Here is a 15,345-nt window from a genome sequence, read left to right as displayed (position 1 = left end):
TATTTCCATTATCTGAAGTAATTTATTCATCAACTGGTTATTACAAAGCAGCATGACATGCAGGCGCTAAAGGTTTGTCAGAAGTGGGATTCGAACCCACGCCTCCAGGGGAGACTGCGACCTGAACGCAGCGCCTTAGACCGCTCGGCCATCCTGACTACATACAATTTAGTTGGGTATCGGGATGAACAGTATCGGTTAAAAGTAGGATTAGGTTTGCTGGTGCTAGTGTCTTCAGAATATGTGTCTGGAAGTATCGACAACCGTCAGGGTAAGAGTGCCAACAGGTCCACATGTCAAAATGGGGGAAATCTTAGCAAATGGCTTAGTGGTGATTCATGAGAATCGTTTTTTTTTATTTTTTTTTAGGGTTTATCAAGGGATCTTACCTGTAACCTGTGGCTTGACTTTCAATGCGGCGAGTTCCGATTCCCTTGCAGACTATCTTTTTTCACTGACAAACACCGACCAGTTGTGCATTCCGAGATCCTTTTGTTATTTGCCTGTTTGTGGCCGCCTGTGAGCTTGCGTGATTCTTGCAATTTTCTTTCAACCTCTCATCAACTAGCTGTTTTTGCAGAATGTCAAAAACAGGATAGTTATTCACTACTCATACTAACTGTTATTTCCATTATCTGAAGTAATTTATTCATCAACTGGTTATTACAAAGCAGCATGACATGCAGGCGCTAAAGGTTTGTCAGAAGTGGGATTCGAACCCACGCCTCCAGGGGAGACTGCGACCTGAACGCAGCGCCTTAGACCGCTCGGCCATCCTGACTACATACAATTTAGTTGGGTATCGGGATGAACAGTATCGGTTAAAAGTAGGATTAGGTTTGCTGGTGCTAGTGTCTTCAGAATATGTGTCTGGAAGTATCGACAACCGTCAGGGTAAGAGTGCCAACAGGTCCACATGTCAAAATGGGGGAAATCTTAGCAAATGGCTTAGTGGTGATTCATGAGAATCGTTTTTTTTTATTTTTTTTTAGGGTTTATCAAGGGATCTTACCTGTAACCTGTGGCTTGACTTTCAATGCGGCGAGTTCCGATTCCCTTGCAGACTATCTTTTTTCACTGACAAACACCGACCAGTTGTGCATTCCGAGATCCTTTTGTTATTTGCCTGTTTGTGGCCGCCTGTGAGCTTGCGTGATTCTTGCAATTTTCTTTCAACCTCTCATCAACTAGCTGTTTTTGCAGAATGTCAAAAACAGGATAGTTATTCACTACTCATACTAACTGTTATTTCCATTATCTGAAGTAATTTATTCATCAACTGGTTATTACAAAGCAGCATGACATGCAGGCGCTAAAGGTTTGTCAGAAGTGGGATTCGAACCCACGCCTCCAGGGGAGACTGCGACCTGAACGCAGCGCCTTAGACCGCTCGGCCATCCTGACTACATACAATTTAGTTGGGTATCGGGATGAACAGTATCGGTTAAAAGTAGGATTAGGTTTGCTGGTGCTAGTGTCTTCAGAATATGTGTCTGGAAGTATCGACAACCGTCAGGGTAAGAGTGCCAACAGGTCCACATGTCAAAATGGGGGAAATCTTAGCAAATGGCTTAGTGGTGATTCATGAGAATCGTTTTTTTTTTTTTTGGGGGGTTTATCAAGGGATCTTACCTGTAACCTGTGGCTTGACTTTCAATGCGGCGAGTTCCGATTCCCTTGCAGACTATCTTTTTTCACTGACAAACACCGACCAGTTGTGCATTCCGAGATCCTTTTGTTATTTGCCTGTTTGTGGCCGCCTGTGAGCTTGCGTGATTCTTGCAATTTTCTTTCAACCTCTCATCAACTAGCTGTTTTTGCAGAATGTCAAAAATAGGATAGTTATTCACTACTCATACTAACTGTTATTTCCATTATCTGAAGTAATTTATTCATCAACTGGTTATTACAAAGCAGCATGACATGCAGGCGCTAAAGGTTTGTCAGAAGTGGGATTCGAACCCACGCCTCCAGGGGAGACTGCGACCTGAACGCAGCGCCTTAGACCGCTCTGCCATCCTGACTACATACAATTTAGTTGGGTATCGGGATGAACAGTATTGGTTAAAAGTAGGATTAGGTTTGCTGGTGCTAGTGTCTTCAGAATATGTGTCTGGAAGTATCGACAACCGTCAGGGTAAGAGTGCCAACAGGTCCACATGTCAAAATGGGGGAAATCTTAGCAAATGGCTTAGTGGTGATTGATGAGAATCGTATTTTTTTTTTTTTTAGGGTTTATCAAGGGATCTTACCTGTAACCTGTGGCTTGACTTTCAATGCGGCGAGTTCCGATTCCCTTGCAGACTATCTTTTTTCACTGACAAACACCGACCAGTTGTGCATTCCGAGATCCTTTTGTTATTTGCCTGTTTGTGGCCGCCTGTGAGCTTGCGTGATTCTTGCAATTTTCTTTCAACCTCTCATCAACTAGCTGTTTTTGCAGAATGTCAAAAATAGGATAGTTATTCACTACTCATACTAACTGTTATTTCCATTATCTGAAGTAATTTATTCATCAACTGGTTATTACAAAGCAGCATGACATGCAGGCGCTAAAGGTTTGTCAGAAGTGGGATTCGAACCCACGCCTCCAGGGGAGACTGCGACCTGAACGCAGCGCCTTAGACCGCTCGGCCATCCTGACTACATACAATTTAGTTGGGTATCGGGATGAACAGTATCGGTTAAAAGTAGGATTAGGTTTGCTGGTGCTAGTGTCTTCAGAATATGTGTCTGGAAGTATCGACAACCGTCAGGGTAAGAGTGCCAACAGGTCCACATGTCAAAATGGGGGAAATCTTAGCAAATGGCTTAGTGGTGATTCATGAGAATCGTTTTGTTGTTGTTTTTTAGGGTTTATCAAGGGATCTTACCTGTAACCTGTGGCTTGACTTTCAATGCGGCGAGTTCCGATTCCCTTGCAGACTATCTTTTTTCACTGATAAACACCGACCAGTTGTGCATTCCGAGATCCTTTTGTTATTTGCCTGTTTGTGGCCGCCTGTGAGCTTGCGTGATTCTTGCAATTTTCTTTCAACCTCTCATCAACTAGCTGTTTTTGCAGAATGTCAAAAATAGGATAGTTATTCACTACTCATACTAACTGTTATTTCCATTATCTGACGTAATTTATTCATCAACTGGTTATTACAAAGCAGCATGACATGCAGGCGCTAAAGGTTTGTCAGAAGTGGGATTCGAACCCACGCCTCCAGGGGAGACTGCGACCTGAATGCAGCGCCTTTGACCGCTCGGCCTGACTACGAGAAACCTAGTTGGGCGTCGGGATAAAGAGCATGCCGTAAAAGTAGACATAGTTATGACCTCCCGAGAGCGCCACAGAGACCAGTAAATGCACCATACAGACCTGCATTTTCAACATGAGATGGTCATTGGTTTTGTGTGGACCCCAAATGTTCATTCATTTTGATGGCATCTTGTGCATGTGCGTTTGAAATTATATAAGTGACAGTGTATCGGGTAACAGTAGAAATAGGCATAGGCTACTAATAATTTTCCCTCGCTCAGCCATCACCAAAGAAAGATAAATAAATAATTTATCCTCGATTAGTCAGCCCAGGGTGCCGATACACCATCTCACCACGAAGTGTCGCTAAAGGAACATGGGAACTGGTCTAATAAGCAATTAGTAGGCACAGCTTTTCTGACTTACCATAAATAACACTGATTGACGTAATTATCGTCGTATTATGTACTGCTATTTCCCCTTTCGTTCTTAAGTATGATCACTAGGCCTATCTCTAAGTTCAAATATCTGTTCAAAAAACTGTAGGAAAACTAAAATAATCACTAAAACTTGGAAACATTTCGATTCTAAATTGTGTGTGTGTGTGTTTGTGTTGTGGATTGTGGGGGGCGTGTGTGCTGTCACGGATCACATGACGCGGAATATGGTCTCCTGACTTGATTCCGTTCTCTTGACAATCGCCAGCTGTGTCTTCTAGCTCTGTTGCTACCGAAAAACTCCCGTTAAACACTTAATCGAGCACTCCAGACCCTCCCGAGCTACGGCCACACCGAATAACGGATAATGGCGGGTAAGACAGCAGGTTCATAAGGATGACAGGAATAGCCTATAACCATTAAAATGTGACAACAGTGTTGCTATATTATGTTAGGTTGTTTTATATTATTATTGTTTGATAATATTATATAAGCCTATGCTTTGGAGCTATAGCCTAATAACACGAAAATTCCAGTAGCTTTGGTTTGCCATCAATCTGCAACACAGTGATTTATATATAGTTTGGTTGGTGCGCATATTCTACGCAGTTACACAGTCCTCCCATTTATATGTAGATTGTCGTTTTATGCCGCGATGTATTTAAAGTAACGTTATCCGTGTGGGCAACAAATATGATGACATCGTGTGCTTGTTGTGTTTACCGTGCTGCAGTGTCTGTGCGGCTCGGCCATTGCTGAATTCCAACTCTCTCATCCATCCCAAAGTGTGCACTTGTTCACTCTGCGTAGTGATATATCAAACACGCATTTTTGCTATGTGCCTATGTAATCTACAATATGTACCCGAGATCTCATACGTAGTGGTGATTTTATTTTTTAAGGATTAAAAACATCACTCGTTTTAAACACGACGCGTTTCTTGTCTGTATGGTCAATCTCACAAGTGGAAACGGCCCGTGCAGAACTGCCTTTGACATTTCCACCACAAGTTCACATATGGTAGTTATATTACAGTGTGTAAACTATAGGGCTATTCTCTGGTAGGGACGGGTAGAGGTTATATGGTTACCCTAGCTGTAGTCCTATAGACCATTTGATATGATGTATCGATATAAGCCATGTAGAGAGGGTGCAGGTGCCAAATAACTAGTCAAATACATGGTTGTGTATGTGTGTTATAATACTCTGTGTGTGTGATCAGACCAAGCATATGTGACTCTGGCCACGAATGACAACTATGCTAAAGGAGCGATGGTTCTGGGGAGGTCGCTACGCAAAAATAACACAACCAAACAACTGGTGGTTCTGATTGGACCGCACGTAGCAGAGCCCTGCAGGTAACACACAACCACGCTCGCACTCATACATACTCACACACACACACACACCATTATCCATGTTCAGTGTTTGACACACCAATGGCCTTGTCTCTGTTAATTTTGTATTGGCCAAGCCTGAGTACACCTGAGCAGGTAACACACAACTCAAACTGTGTGCGTGTGTGTGTGTGCGTGTGTGTGTGTGTGTGTGTGTGTGTGTGTGTGTGTGTGTGTGTGTGTGTGTGTGTGTGTGTGTGTTGCAGGGCCGTGCTGAGGAGCATCTACGACGAGGTGTGTGTGGTGGAAGTCTTGGACTCTGGGGACACAGTCCACCTGGCCCTGATGAAGAGACCGGACCTGGGAGTGACTTTCACCAAGCTACACTGCTGGACACTCACACACTACACCAAGTGTGTGTTTATGGACGCAGACACACTGGTGAGCACTCACACTCCTTACTCAGTGCAAATATGTGTTCAGGGCTCAGTATTGTGTGTGTGTGTACGCAGGTGTTGTCCAACATTGATGAGCTGTTTGAGAGGGAGGAGTTATCTGCAGCGCCTGATCCTGGTTGGCCAGACTGTTTCAACTCAGGCGTGTTCGTCTTTATACCGTCCAATGAAACATACCGCAGCCTTATGACACACTGCACTGAGAACGGCAGCTTTGACGGTGAGTCAGTTCTGTGTGTTTTTATTTATTTATTCAACCATGTGAGTCCCATTTGAGATATGAATGTGTTTTTCAAGGAAGCGCTGCTGGACAAGAGCAAGCAGCAGCAGCTGCAGTACAGAATAAAATACATGGTACAAAGTGTGTGTGTCCGGGGTGGCGCAATACACGCTATATCGCCTATGGATTTTCCTTGAACTCTGCTGCCAACAAGCTCCTATAGATCCTAAAATACCTGTCATGTTCTCGTCTAACCTCTCCCCCTCCCCACTCTCTCCCTCTCTCCTTCTCTCTCTCTATTTTCTTCTCTCAATTCAATAGACTTTATTGACATGGCAAGTTAAATTACTTACATTGTCAAAGTATACATATAACAAAAATGGTGGGACCAACAGCAATAATAATAGTAGTAGTGGAAATGGGATTACCATTAACAGCAACTACAACAACAATATTAATGAGAATAACAATACATTAAAGCAATAGTAGTCAACCAGTCTCAACATGACTGAGAAGACACATACAGTGAGGGGAAAAAAGTATTTGATCCCCTGCTGATTTTGTACGTTTGCCCACTGACAAAGAAATGATCAGTCTATAATTTTAATGGTAGGTTTATTTGAACAGTGAGAGACAGAATACCAACAAAAAGATCCAGAAAAACGCATGTCAAAAATGTTATAAATTGATTTGCATTTTAATGAGGGAAATAAGTATTTGACCCCCTCTCAATCAGAAAGATTTCTGGCTCCCAGGTGTCTTTTATACAGGTAACTCTTAAAGGGAGTGCTCCTAATCTCAGTTTGTTACCTGTATAAAAGACACCTGTCCACAGAAGCAATCAATCAATCAGATTCCAAACTCTCCACCATGGCCAAGACCAAAGAGCTCTCCAAGGATGTCAGGGACAAGATTGTAGACCTACACAAGGCTGGAATGGGCTACAAGACCATCGCCAAGCAGCTTGGTGAGAAGGTGACAACAGTTGGTGCAATTATTCGCAAATGGAAGAAACACAAAATAACTGTCAATCTCCATCGGCCTGGGGCTCCATGCAAGATCTCACCTCGTGGAGTTGCAATGATCATGAGAACGGTGAGGAATCAGCCCAGACCTACACGGGAGGATCTTGTCAGTGATCTCAAGGCAGCTGGAACCATAGTCACCAAGAAAACAATTGGTAACACACTACGCCGTGAAGGACTGAAATCCTGCAGCGCCCGCAAGGTCCTTCTGCTCAAGAAAGCACATACAGGGCCATCTGAAGTTTGCCAATGAACATCTGAATGATTCAGAGGAGAACTGGGTGAAAGTGTTGTGGTCAGATGAGACCAAAATCGAGGTCTTTGGCATCAACTCAACTCGCCGTGTTTGGAGGAGGAGGAATGCTGCCTATGACCCCAAGAACACCATCTCCACCGTCAAACATGGAGGTGGAAACATTATGCTTTGGGGGTGTTTTTCTGCTAAGGGGACAGGACAACTTCACCGCATCAAAGGGACGATGGACGGGGCCATATACCGTCAAATCTTGGGTGAGAACCTCCTTCCCTCAGCCAGGGCATTGAAAATGGGTCGTGGATGGGTATTCCAGCATGACAATGACCCAAAACACACGGCCAAGGCAACAAAGGAGTGGCCTAAGAAGAAGCACATTAAGGTCCTGGAGTGGCCTAGCCAGTCTCCAGACCTTAATCCCATAGAAAATCTGTGGAGGGAGCTGAAGGTTTGAGTTGCCAAACGTCAACCTCAAAACCTTAATGACTTGGAGAAGATCTGCAAAGAGGAGTGGAACAAAATCCCTCCTGAGATGTGTGCAAACCTGGTGGCCAACTACAAGAAACGTCTGACCTCTGTGATTGCCAACAAGGGTTTTGCCACCAAGTACTAAGTCATGTTTTGCAGTGGGGTCAAATACTTATTTCCCTCATTAAAATGCAAATCAATTTATTATTTTTGTTGTCTGGGTCTCTGTGTTTTTGATTAGATATATTTCTCAATTACTTTCTTAGATTTTTGCAATCATTATCAAACCATTTTTTATTATCTATTATTTTTGGTTTGCTCTTATGTTTCTTTAGATTAGCCAAGGAGGCTAATTTGTCAAATATAAAGTTTATGTTCCAAACAGCCAAATGTACACCTTCATTGCTGTAGGAGAATGTTAAGGCTAAAAAGTTGTCCAGGAGAGATTGTATTTTTTGGCTACTAATTGCTTTTTGGTAGATTTCTGTACTGTTTGCACTCCATCTATAGGCCTGTTTAGTACCATGTAATTTATTGGGCCGTGATGCTTCATGGTTGGGTTTTGCTCTTCTCAGTTACACTGTGATTTTACTGTGGTCTGAGAGAGGTGTTAGTGGGCTGACTGTGAAGGCTCTGAGAGACTCTGGGTTGAGGTCGGTGTTGAAGTAGTCTACAGTACTGCTGCCAAGGGATGAGCTGTAGGTGAACCTACCAAAAGAGTCCCCTCTTAGCCTACCATTAACTATGTACAGACCCAGTGTTCGACAGAGCTTCAGGAGCTGTACTCCATTTTAGTTTTTCACTTTGTCATAGTTGTTTCTGGGGGGGTTATGTGGGGAGGGAAAGGTTGTTGCTTCCCGGTAGATGTGTCTAGTTCTTCTGCTGTTCTAGCATTCAGGTCTCCACAGACCAGCACATTGCCTTGGGCCTGAAAGTGACTAATCTCCCCCTCTAGAATGGAGAAACTCTTCATTGAAGTAGGGTGACTCTGAGGGTGGAATGTATGTAGCACAGAGGAAGACGTTTTTATCTGTTAAGATAGCCTCCTTGTTGATTTTAAGCCAGATAAAGAATTCTCCTGTTTTGATCAATTCGATTGAATTAGTTAGTTCAGATTTATACCATATTAGCATTCCCCCTGAGTCTCTGCCTTGTGTGATTCCTTTTAATTTGGTGGATGGTACGATTATCTCCCTATATCCTAGTGGACAGCCAGTGGAAACATCACCTCTGCACCATGTTTCCTGTAGTACTACAATATCAACATCATCAATTTCTTTAAGGAAGTCTGGGTTTCTGCTCTTTAGCCCAAAAGCAGAGGACTTCAATCCTTGTAAATTCCAACATGCAACATAAAAATATTTCATAACTGTTTTTTCTTTACCTTCAAAATGAGATGAACACTCACAATCCAACAATAACTATTAAAATAGGATGTTTCAATTAACGTAAACTCTTATTATGCAAATGTAATTTGTTTATCATTTAAGATAGTATTTGTGTCATGCCACTTGGGTGGATGTAGTGTGAGGATGGTGGAGTTCTTGTGCTCATCTTACCATGACCCACGGCCTATCACATGTGAGCATAGTAGATTCAGCATTTGTTTGATGTCACTCATTTCGTTGGTGGGAGCTGAGCCAGTTGCTCCTCTCACAGCTTGTGCATAGCTCTGCCTGCCGGGCTGTGGATCCTCCAAGGGTGGGGGGCTGGGGTGGTCTGTGCTGCTCTGGCTGTGGTGGGCATTGAGATTGGTGGTGCTGTGGTCGTGGCTGTGGGGTCCAGGGTGCTGGTCCGGGGTGTTGTCTCGGTGATCTCGGGGGGGGTGGAGATTGCTCCGCTGTTCTTGGGTGGAGAGGTCGAGATGCGGTTTAAAGCGACGTCCTTGAGAGTCTTAGCAAGGATGGGGACTGTCTCCCTGTACAGGTGAACATGGTCATAGAGACAGTCCAGATCGAGGGTGGGATGGTGGACCAGGTGTACATTGGGTCGCAGGGCACAGTCCCGGGAGAGGCTGGCGTTTATTCTTTGGATTGTGGCAGGGTGGAAGTCCTTCCTCTGTAGAAGGGTTGACACCACAATCCTTGAGTTAGGGAATATTGCGGAGGCCTTCTCAACCACTCCCCGTAGTGAAGTCGCCACTCTCTCCTGCTGAGCACGCAGGTCGTTGCTTCCGGTGTGTATGACCCGAGCTGGGCCTTATCAAGCAGCGCCATGGCACTCTTGAGTTGTTGGGCACCACACCTTTCTCGTTTTGTGTCTAGGGAAAAGTTTATTCTCCTGAACAAACTTCCCATTTGAGTCCATCAACAGGACAATCTCAGCCAGTGTTTCTTCTGGACTGGAGTGGGTAGAATTGGGGCTGGTGGGTGTTGGAGCTGGGGTGTGGCTGGTCTGTGCGAGTGCCGCTGTCAGTGGGAGGCTGTTCTGGGGGGGGAGGCATGCAGCCGGCAGGGCTGGGGAGGCCTGGCTGGTTGAGGTGGGCTCCTCTGCTGTGTGAGGGCAGGTCATAGAGTGGTGATCTAGCTACTCCTGCAGCCTGTTCTCTTTCTCTCCTGCAGCTCCTCTCTTAGTGTGGTCAGCTCGTTATTACTGCTCTGCCTGTCTTTTTGGAGCTCTCTCTTCTCCTTTGTTAGATCAGCTCTCTCTTCTCCTTTGTTAGATCAGCCCTCTCTCTCTTGAGTCCGTCTCTCTCTTGCTGAACTTCTTTCAGCTGTGTTGCAAGGCTGCTGTCCTGCTCTGTCCGCACCTTGGTTAGGAGCTCCTCTAAGGTGTGGATGTCTGGTTGCTGTTTGCACTCACTCTCCCTGAGCAGGACCACCTCCCCCTCCAGTTTGGTGAACTGATCCCTCATGGCAGCCATGGTGGTGAGGAGGGCCTGAGCCTGCTCTGCACTGAGGGGGTCGCTCTCCTCCCGGGGTCCTCCACTATGGTGGGAAGAGGTGCTGGATGTGCCTTTTTGGGTGGGAATAGTGGGGATGAGGGTGGTGCTGGTGGAGTTTGTCTTGTGGGAGGGCATGTCACTGGTGGTGTCCTTCTCTCTCTGCTCTCTCCTTAATGGTCTGAAAGTCTGTTTCAAACAGCCTAAGGTTACCTTGCACCATGACAGTCCCAGTCTTGTAGAGGTTGATTGTTATCATGGTGCTGTCAGGGTCGTCTGTCTCTGACTTTCAGCTTCCACCCATTACAGATTCCCTCTTTCTTTATGGATGGGTAGTGAGAGCAGACTGCTGAGAGCCATGCATTTGGCTGGTCAGTGAGAAAGATGAAATTACTCACATCTCTCTCTCTCTCTATCTCTCTATCTCTCTAGGTGGGGACCAAGGGGTTCTGAACAGTTTCTTCAATACCTGGTCAACAGCAGACATTTCCAAACACCTGCCTTTTATCTACAACCTCAGCAGTATCGCTATATACACCTATCTACCAGCCTTCAAACAGTAGGTACACACACATATATACACACACACACACATGCTCCAGTGTTGTGTCACAGTAGAAGTTATTTCACACTTTTGCTCCAAATCCCTGTCTCTCAACAGTGTGTGTGTCAGAGAGAGAGAGAGAGTGACTGATAGACACAGAGACAGAGTGACTGAGAGTGAGTGAAAGAGAGAGTAAAAGAGTGAGTGAGAGAGAGGATCTGTTTTGTTGTTTATAAGGTAAGCCAAGCCAAGGTCAGTTGAAAGGGTGTCTGGTGTTGAGTTTCAAGAGAGGAGTGGCTCAGGCCTGCCCTCAAATAACACACTGGTACTACCGGCAAGCCCAAACCACAGTGTAGCTTTGTCACATACATACACACTCTCCTAGTTAAGCCTAATTTATTCTATAAGTACGCAACGCACGAACGCACACTTCACACACTAAGACTTACAACCTCTGGTGTGTGTGTTTGTAGGTACGGTCGTGAGGCTAAGGTGGTCCACTTCCTGGGGAAGGTGAAGCCGTGGAACTACTCCTATGACACCCAGACCGGGAAGGTCAAAGGTCATACCCTGACCCCTGGCTTGGGTGACCTGCACCCTGACTTCCTAGTTCAGTGGTGGAACCTCTACTCCTCTGGTGTCCTACCTGCTCTCAGAGACGCATATGGAGACGCACTGTTCTGCTCTGGCTGCACTGAGGTACTGTGTGTGTGTGTGTGTGTGAGTTTGACTCACCCCTGGCCCATCTTCTCATAGTGGGTGTACTTCTTCTTGGGATCTCCAGTACTGACAATGGTTTCTGAATCTTGAAAGATGTACAATAACACTGGTGAGATATGTTCAGTGCCTTCGGAAAGTATTCACACCCGTTGACTTTTTCCACGTTTTGTTGTGTTACAACCTAAATTTAAAACAGATTAATTTGAGATGTTGTGTCACTGGTCTACACACAATACCCCATAATGTCAAAGTGGAATTATGTTTAATATTTTACAAATTAATAAAAAATGAAAAGTTGAAATGTCTTGAGTCAAAGTATTCAACCGCTTTGTTATGGCAAGCCTAAATAAGTGACTGAACAAATCACATAAGTTGCATGGACTCACTGTGTTTAACATGATTTTTGAATGACTACCTCATCTCTGTACCCCACACATACAATTTATATGTAAGGTCCCTCAGTCGAGCAGTGAATTTCAAAAACAGATTCAACCACAAAGAACAGGGAGGTTTTTAATGCCTCGCAAAGAAGGGCACCTATTGGTAGATGGTTAAAAATAAACAGATTGAATATCCCTTTGAGCATGGTGAAGTTATGAATTACACTTTGGATGGTGTATCAATACACCCAGTCACTACAAAGATACAGGCGTCCTTCCGAACTCAGTTGCTGGAGAGGAAGGAAACCACTCAGGGATTTCATCATGAGGATAATGGTGACTTTAAAACAGTTACAGAGTTTAATGGCTGTGATAGGAGAAAACTGAGGATGGATCAACAACCTTGTAGTTACTCCACAATACTAACTTAATTTACAATGTGAAAAGAAGGAAGCCTGTAAAGAATAAAACATATTCCAAAACATGCATTCTGTTTGCAATAAGGCATTAAAGTAAAACTGCTAAAAATGTGTCAAATAAATTAACTTTGTCCTGAATACAAAGCATTATGTTTGGGGCAAATCCAACACATCACTGAGTACCACGCTTCATATTTTCAAGCATGGTGGTGGCTGCATCATGTTATGGGTATGCTTGTCATCGGCAATGACTAGGGAGTTTTTTAGGATAAAAAGAAACGGAATAGAGCTAAGCACAGGCAAAATCCTAAAGGGGAAACCTGGTTCAGTCTGCTTGGGATACAAATTCACCTTTCAGCAGGACAGTAACCTAAAACACAAGGCCAAGTATACATTGGAGTTGCTTACCAAGACGACATTGAATGTTCCTGAGTGGCCTAGTTAGACAGTTTTTGACTTAAATCGGCTTGAAAATCCATGGCAAGACTTGAAAATAGCTGTCTAGCAATGATCAACAACCAACTTGACAGAGCTTAAAGAATATTTAAAGAATTTGCAAATATTGTACAATCCAGGTGTGCAAAGCTCTTAGACTTATCCAGAAAGACTCACAGCTGTAATCGCTGCTAAAGTTGGTTCTAACGTATTGACTCAGGTGTGTGAATACTTACTTGTGTAAATTTAAATATATATAAAAATATATATAATATTTCATTTTCAATAAATTTGCTAACATTTCAAAAAACATGTTTTCACTTTGTCATTATGGGGTATGGTGTGTAGATGGGTGAGGAAAAAATAATTTTAATCCATTTTGAATTCAGGCTGTAACAACCAAATTTGGAATAAGTCAAGGGGTATGAATACTTTCTGAAGGCACTGTATGTGTTTGAGGGAACTGTTGAAGGACAGTGTGTGTGTGTGTGAGTACAGTGTGTTCACAGTGTAATCGCACAGAAGTTTAAGTACAGTATTTGCTGGTTTCAGTCGCTGATGATGATGATGATGATGGTGTGTGTGTTGACCCTCTGTAGTGGCAGGTCATTGACATGGTAACCTCTCTCCATGTCTCTCATGGATACTTTAAACAGGTAATCTAAGGGCATGTCTCAAATGCACTCTATGCCCTATGTAGTGCAATAATGATATTGCAGTAGGGTGATGATGTAGTCACCTATGTAGTGCTATACTTTTGACACCCTAGTCCAACTCTAGTAACCGGCCGGCTGTGCTTATTGGAGTTGCCACGGTAACAGGAAGAAGCTGATTGGCTCTTCGCTCCCACTGACCCCGGCTCCTGCCCTTAGTTCTGTTTCTCTGTAGAGGAAGCTGCTGACCTCAGTGATGGCGACACGGTGCTCTGCTATTGGTCAACGCTTTGGGTTGAGGGGAAACGCTTCATGGCTGTCACTGTAGCCCTTGTATTAGTGAGTATTTCTCCATGTCTCAGATTGCTCATCTTGTTTGCCTCCCCTGTCTCTCCCTCCACCCCCTGTAGGATGAGGTCTGTGACAGTGTGGTTGAGATCATCTGCCCCCCGCCTCCCCCCCAGGCCCCCCAGGTGTCCAGTGAGGAGAGGAGGCAGCGATGGGAGGCGGGCCAGGCGGATTACATGGGAGCCGACTCCTTCGAAAGCATCCAGAAGAAACTAGACTGCTTCCTCAAGTAGAGGGCCAGAGGAGGGCATCCATTGGCAGGCCTGAGACACGTTATTCAGGGCGGGGATCAACTGCCAATCGACCAATCAGAAGAGAAAGCTGTAGAGCATGACGTATTGAAAAATAGTCCCATCATGGGTCTCTCTCTCTCTGTTTTCTCTCACTGTGCGTGTGTATGTCTGTGCGTGTGTATGTCTGTGCGTGTGTATGTATGTGCGTGTGTGCGTGCGTCTGTGTGTGGCCTGGTCCTGCAGAAACAACCCCTGCAGAGACTGGTCCAGTCAGTGTTTGAACACCAGTTTACTACACTATGCAGCCCCATACCACCATCTCAGCGCAGAAGCCTTGGTCAGTAAGTAATGACTCCGTAATAAACTCACTGTGACTCTGCCTCACCCAGTCCCATCCAGACCCCATGACTCTAACAGCTCTAACCCAGTTACTCAGTCAAGCCTGATAATGATAGAGATAGGGCAGTCGTGTAACTCTTTAAAGTATTCAGAGATGCATGGGTATGAAGTATTTTAGTCTATGAAAGGGAAGAATGTTTATTTTGTTTATTATTGTGTGTGAGAGTGTAATATTAATAAAAGTTTGCATCCCAGTGGTTATTTTCTCTCTCTGTATGCGTGTTGTGCATGGTTGTTTCTGTATATTATGATTATTGTGAAGGAAGCACATTTCTAAAGTGTAAAACCCACCGTAGCACTTTCCTCTCCCAACTGGGAGAAGTTGTCATTTCGCCATGTCCTGTTTGTTGTCATCACATCCTGTTGGCGTCGTCACTTCCTGTTGGGTTTCATCACTTCCTGTGTAGTCTGACCAATTGCCTTACCGCCATCAGACTCTTATTACACAATTAGGCCTATCCTCATTGTCACCGTTCGCTGTTTACAGAAAACACTCCTCTGCTGCTGCCATACCTCCCCCTCCACCTCTACTCCATTCAACCCTCCTACAGACTTACCTCCACGCTTCCCCTGTTCCACTCTACTCCCTCTCCTCCATCCTCAACATGTCACTCCCCCAACTCAATTCACCCCTCCTACAGCCCCACCTTGTCAATCCCCCCCTCCACCACCATTCTGCCTCCACCCTCCAACATCCCCACCCTGATGTCTCTTCCTCTCCCTGAAGTGTGTACCTTCACTCCCTCTTGTGGATTTAAAAGGAATGGACTGGTGTGAGGAAAATCCTATCAGAAATTATTTTAACATGGTGAAACCTCGTCCATGATTAATCCAATGCTTTAACATCCATGAAGGGGACTGAGTGAGCAAGTCAAGTGCACACAGGGGTAC

General features: G+C 44.6%; 1 protein-coding gene across 1 annotated transcript; it reads left to right on the top strand.

Moving 5' to 3' along the window:
- Window positions 1-3,921: 3,921 nt before the first annotated feature.
- Window positions 3,922-14,648, top strand: LOC311112521 (glycogenin-1-like). The gene is made up of 7 exons (XM_084155653.1): window positions 3,922-4,058; window positions 4,907-5,042; window positions 5,288-5,462; window positions 5,534-5,696; window positions 10,756-10,882; window positions 11,341-11,566; window positions 13,885-14,648. The coding sequence occupies exons 1-7, from the start codon at window positions 4,052-4,054 to the stop codon at window positions 14,053-14,055; spliced, it is 1,005 nt and encodes a 334-aa protein (XP_084011779.1). The 5' UTR covers window positions 3,922-4,051; the 3' UTR covers window positions 14,056-14,648.
- Window positions 14,649-15,345: the final 697 nt, after the last annotated feature.

Source organism: Coregonus lavaretus (assembly GCF_964263955.1).
Source record: "Coregonus lavaretus genome assembly, chromosome: 38".
Taxonomy (NCBI): domain Eukaryota; kingdom Metazoa; phylum Chordata; class Actinopteri; order Salmoniformes; family Salmonidae; genus Coregonus; species Coregonus lavaretus.
Note: the sequence above shows the minus strand (reverse complement) of the source record. Positions and strands in the feature narration are given on the sequence as shown.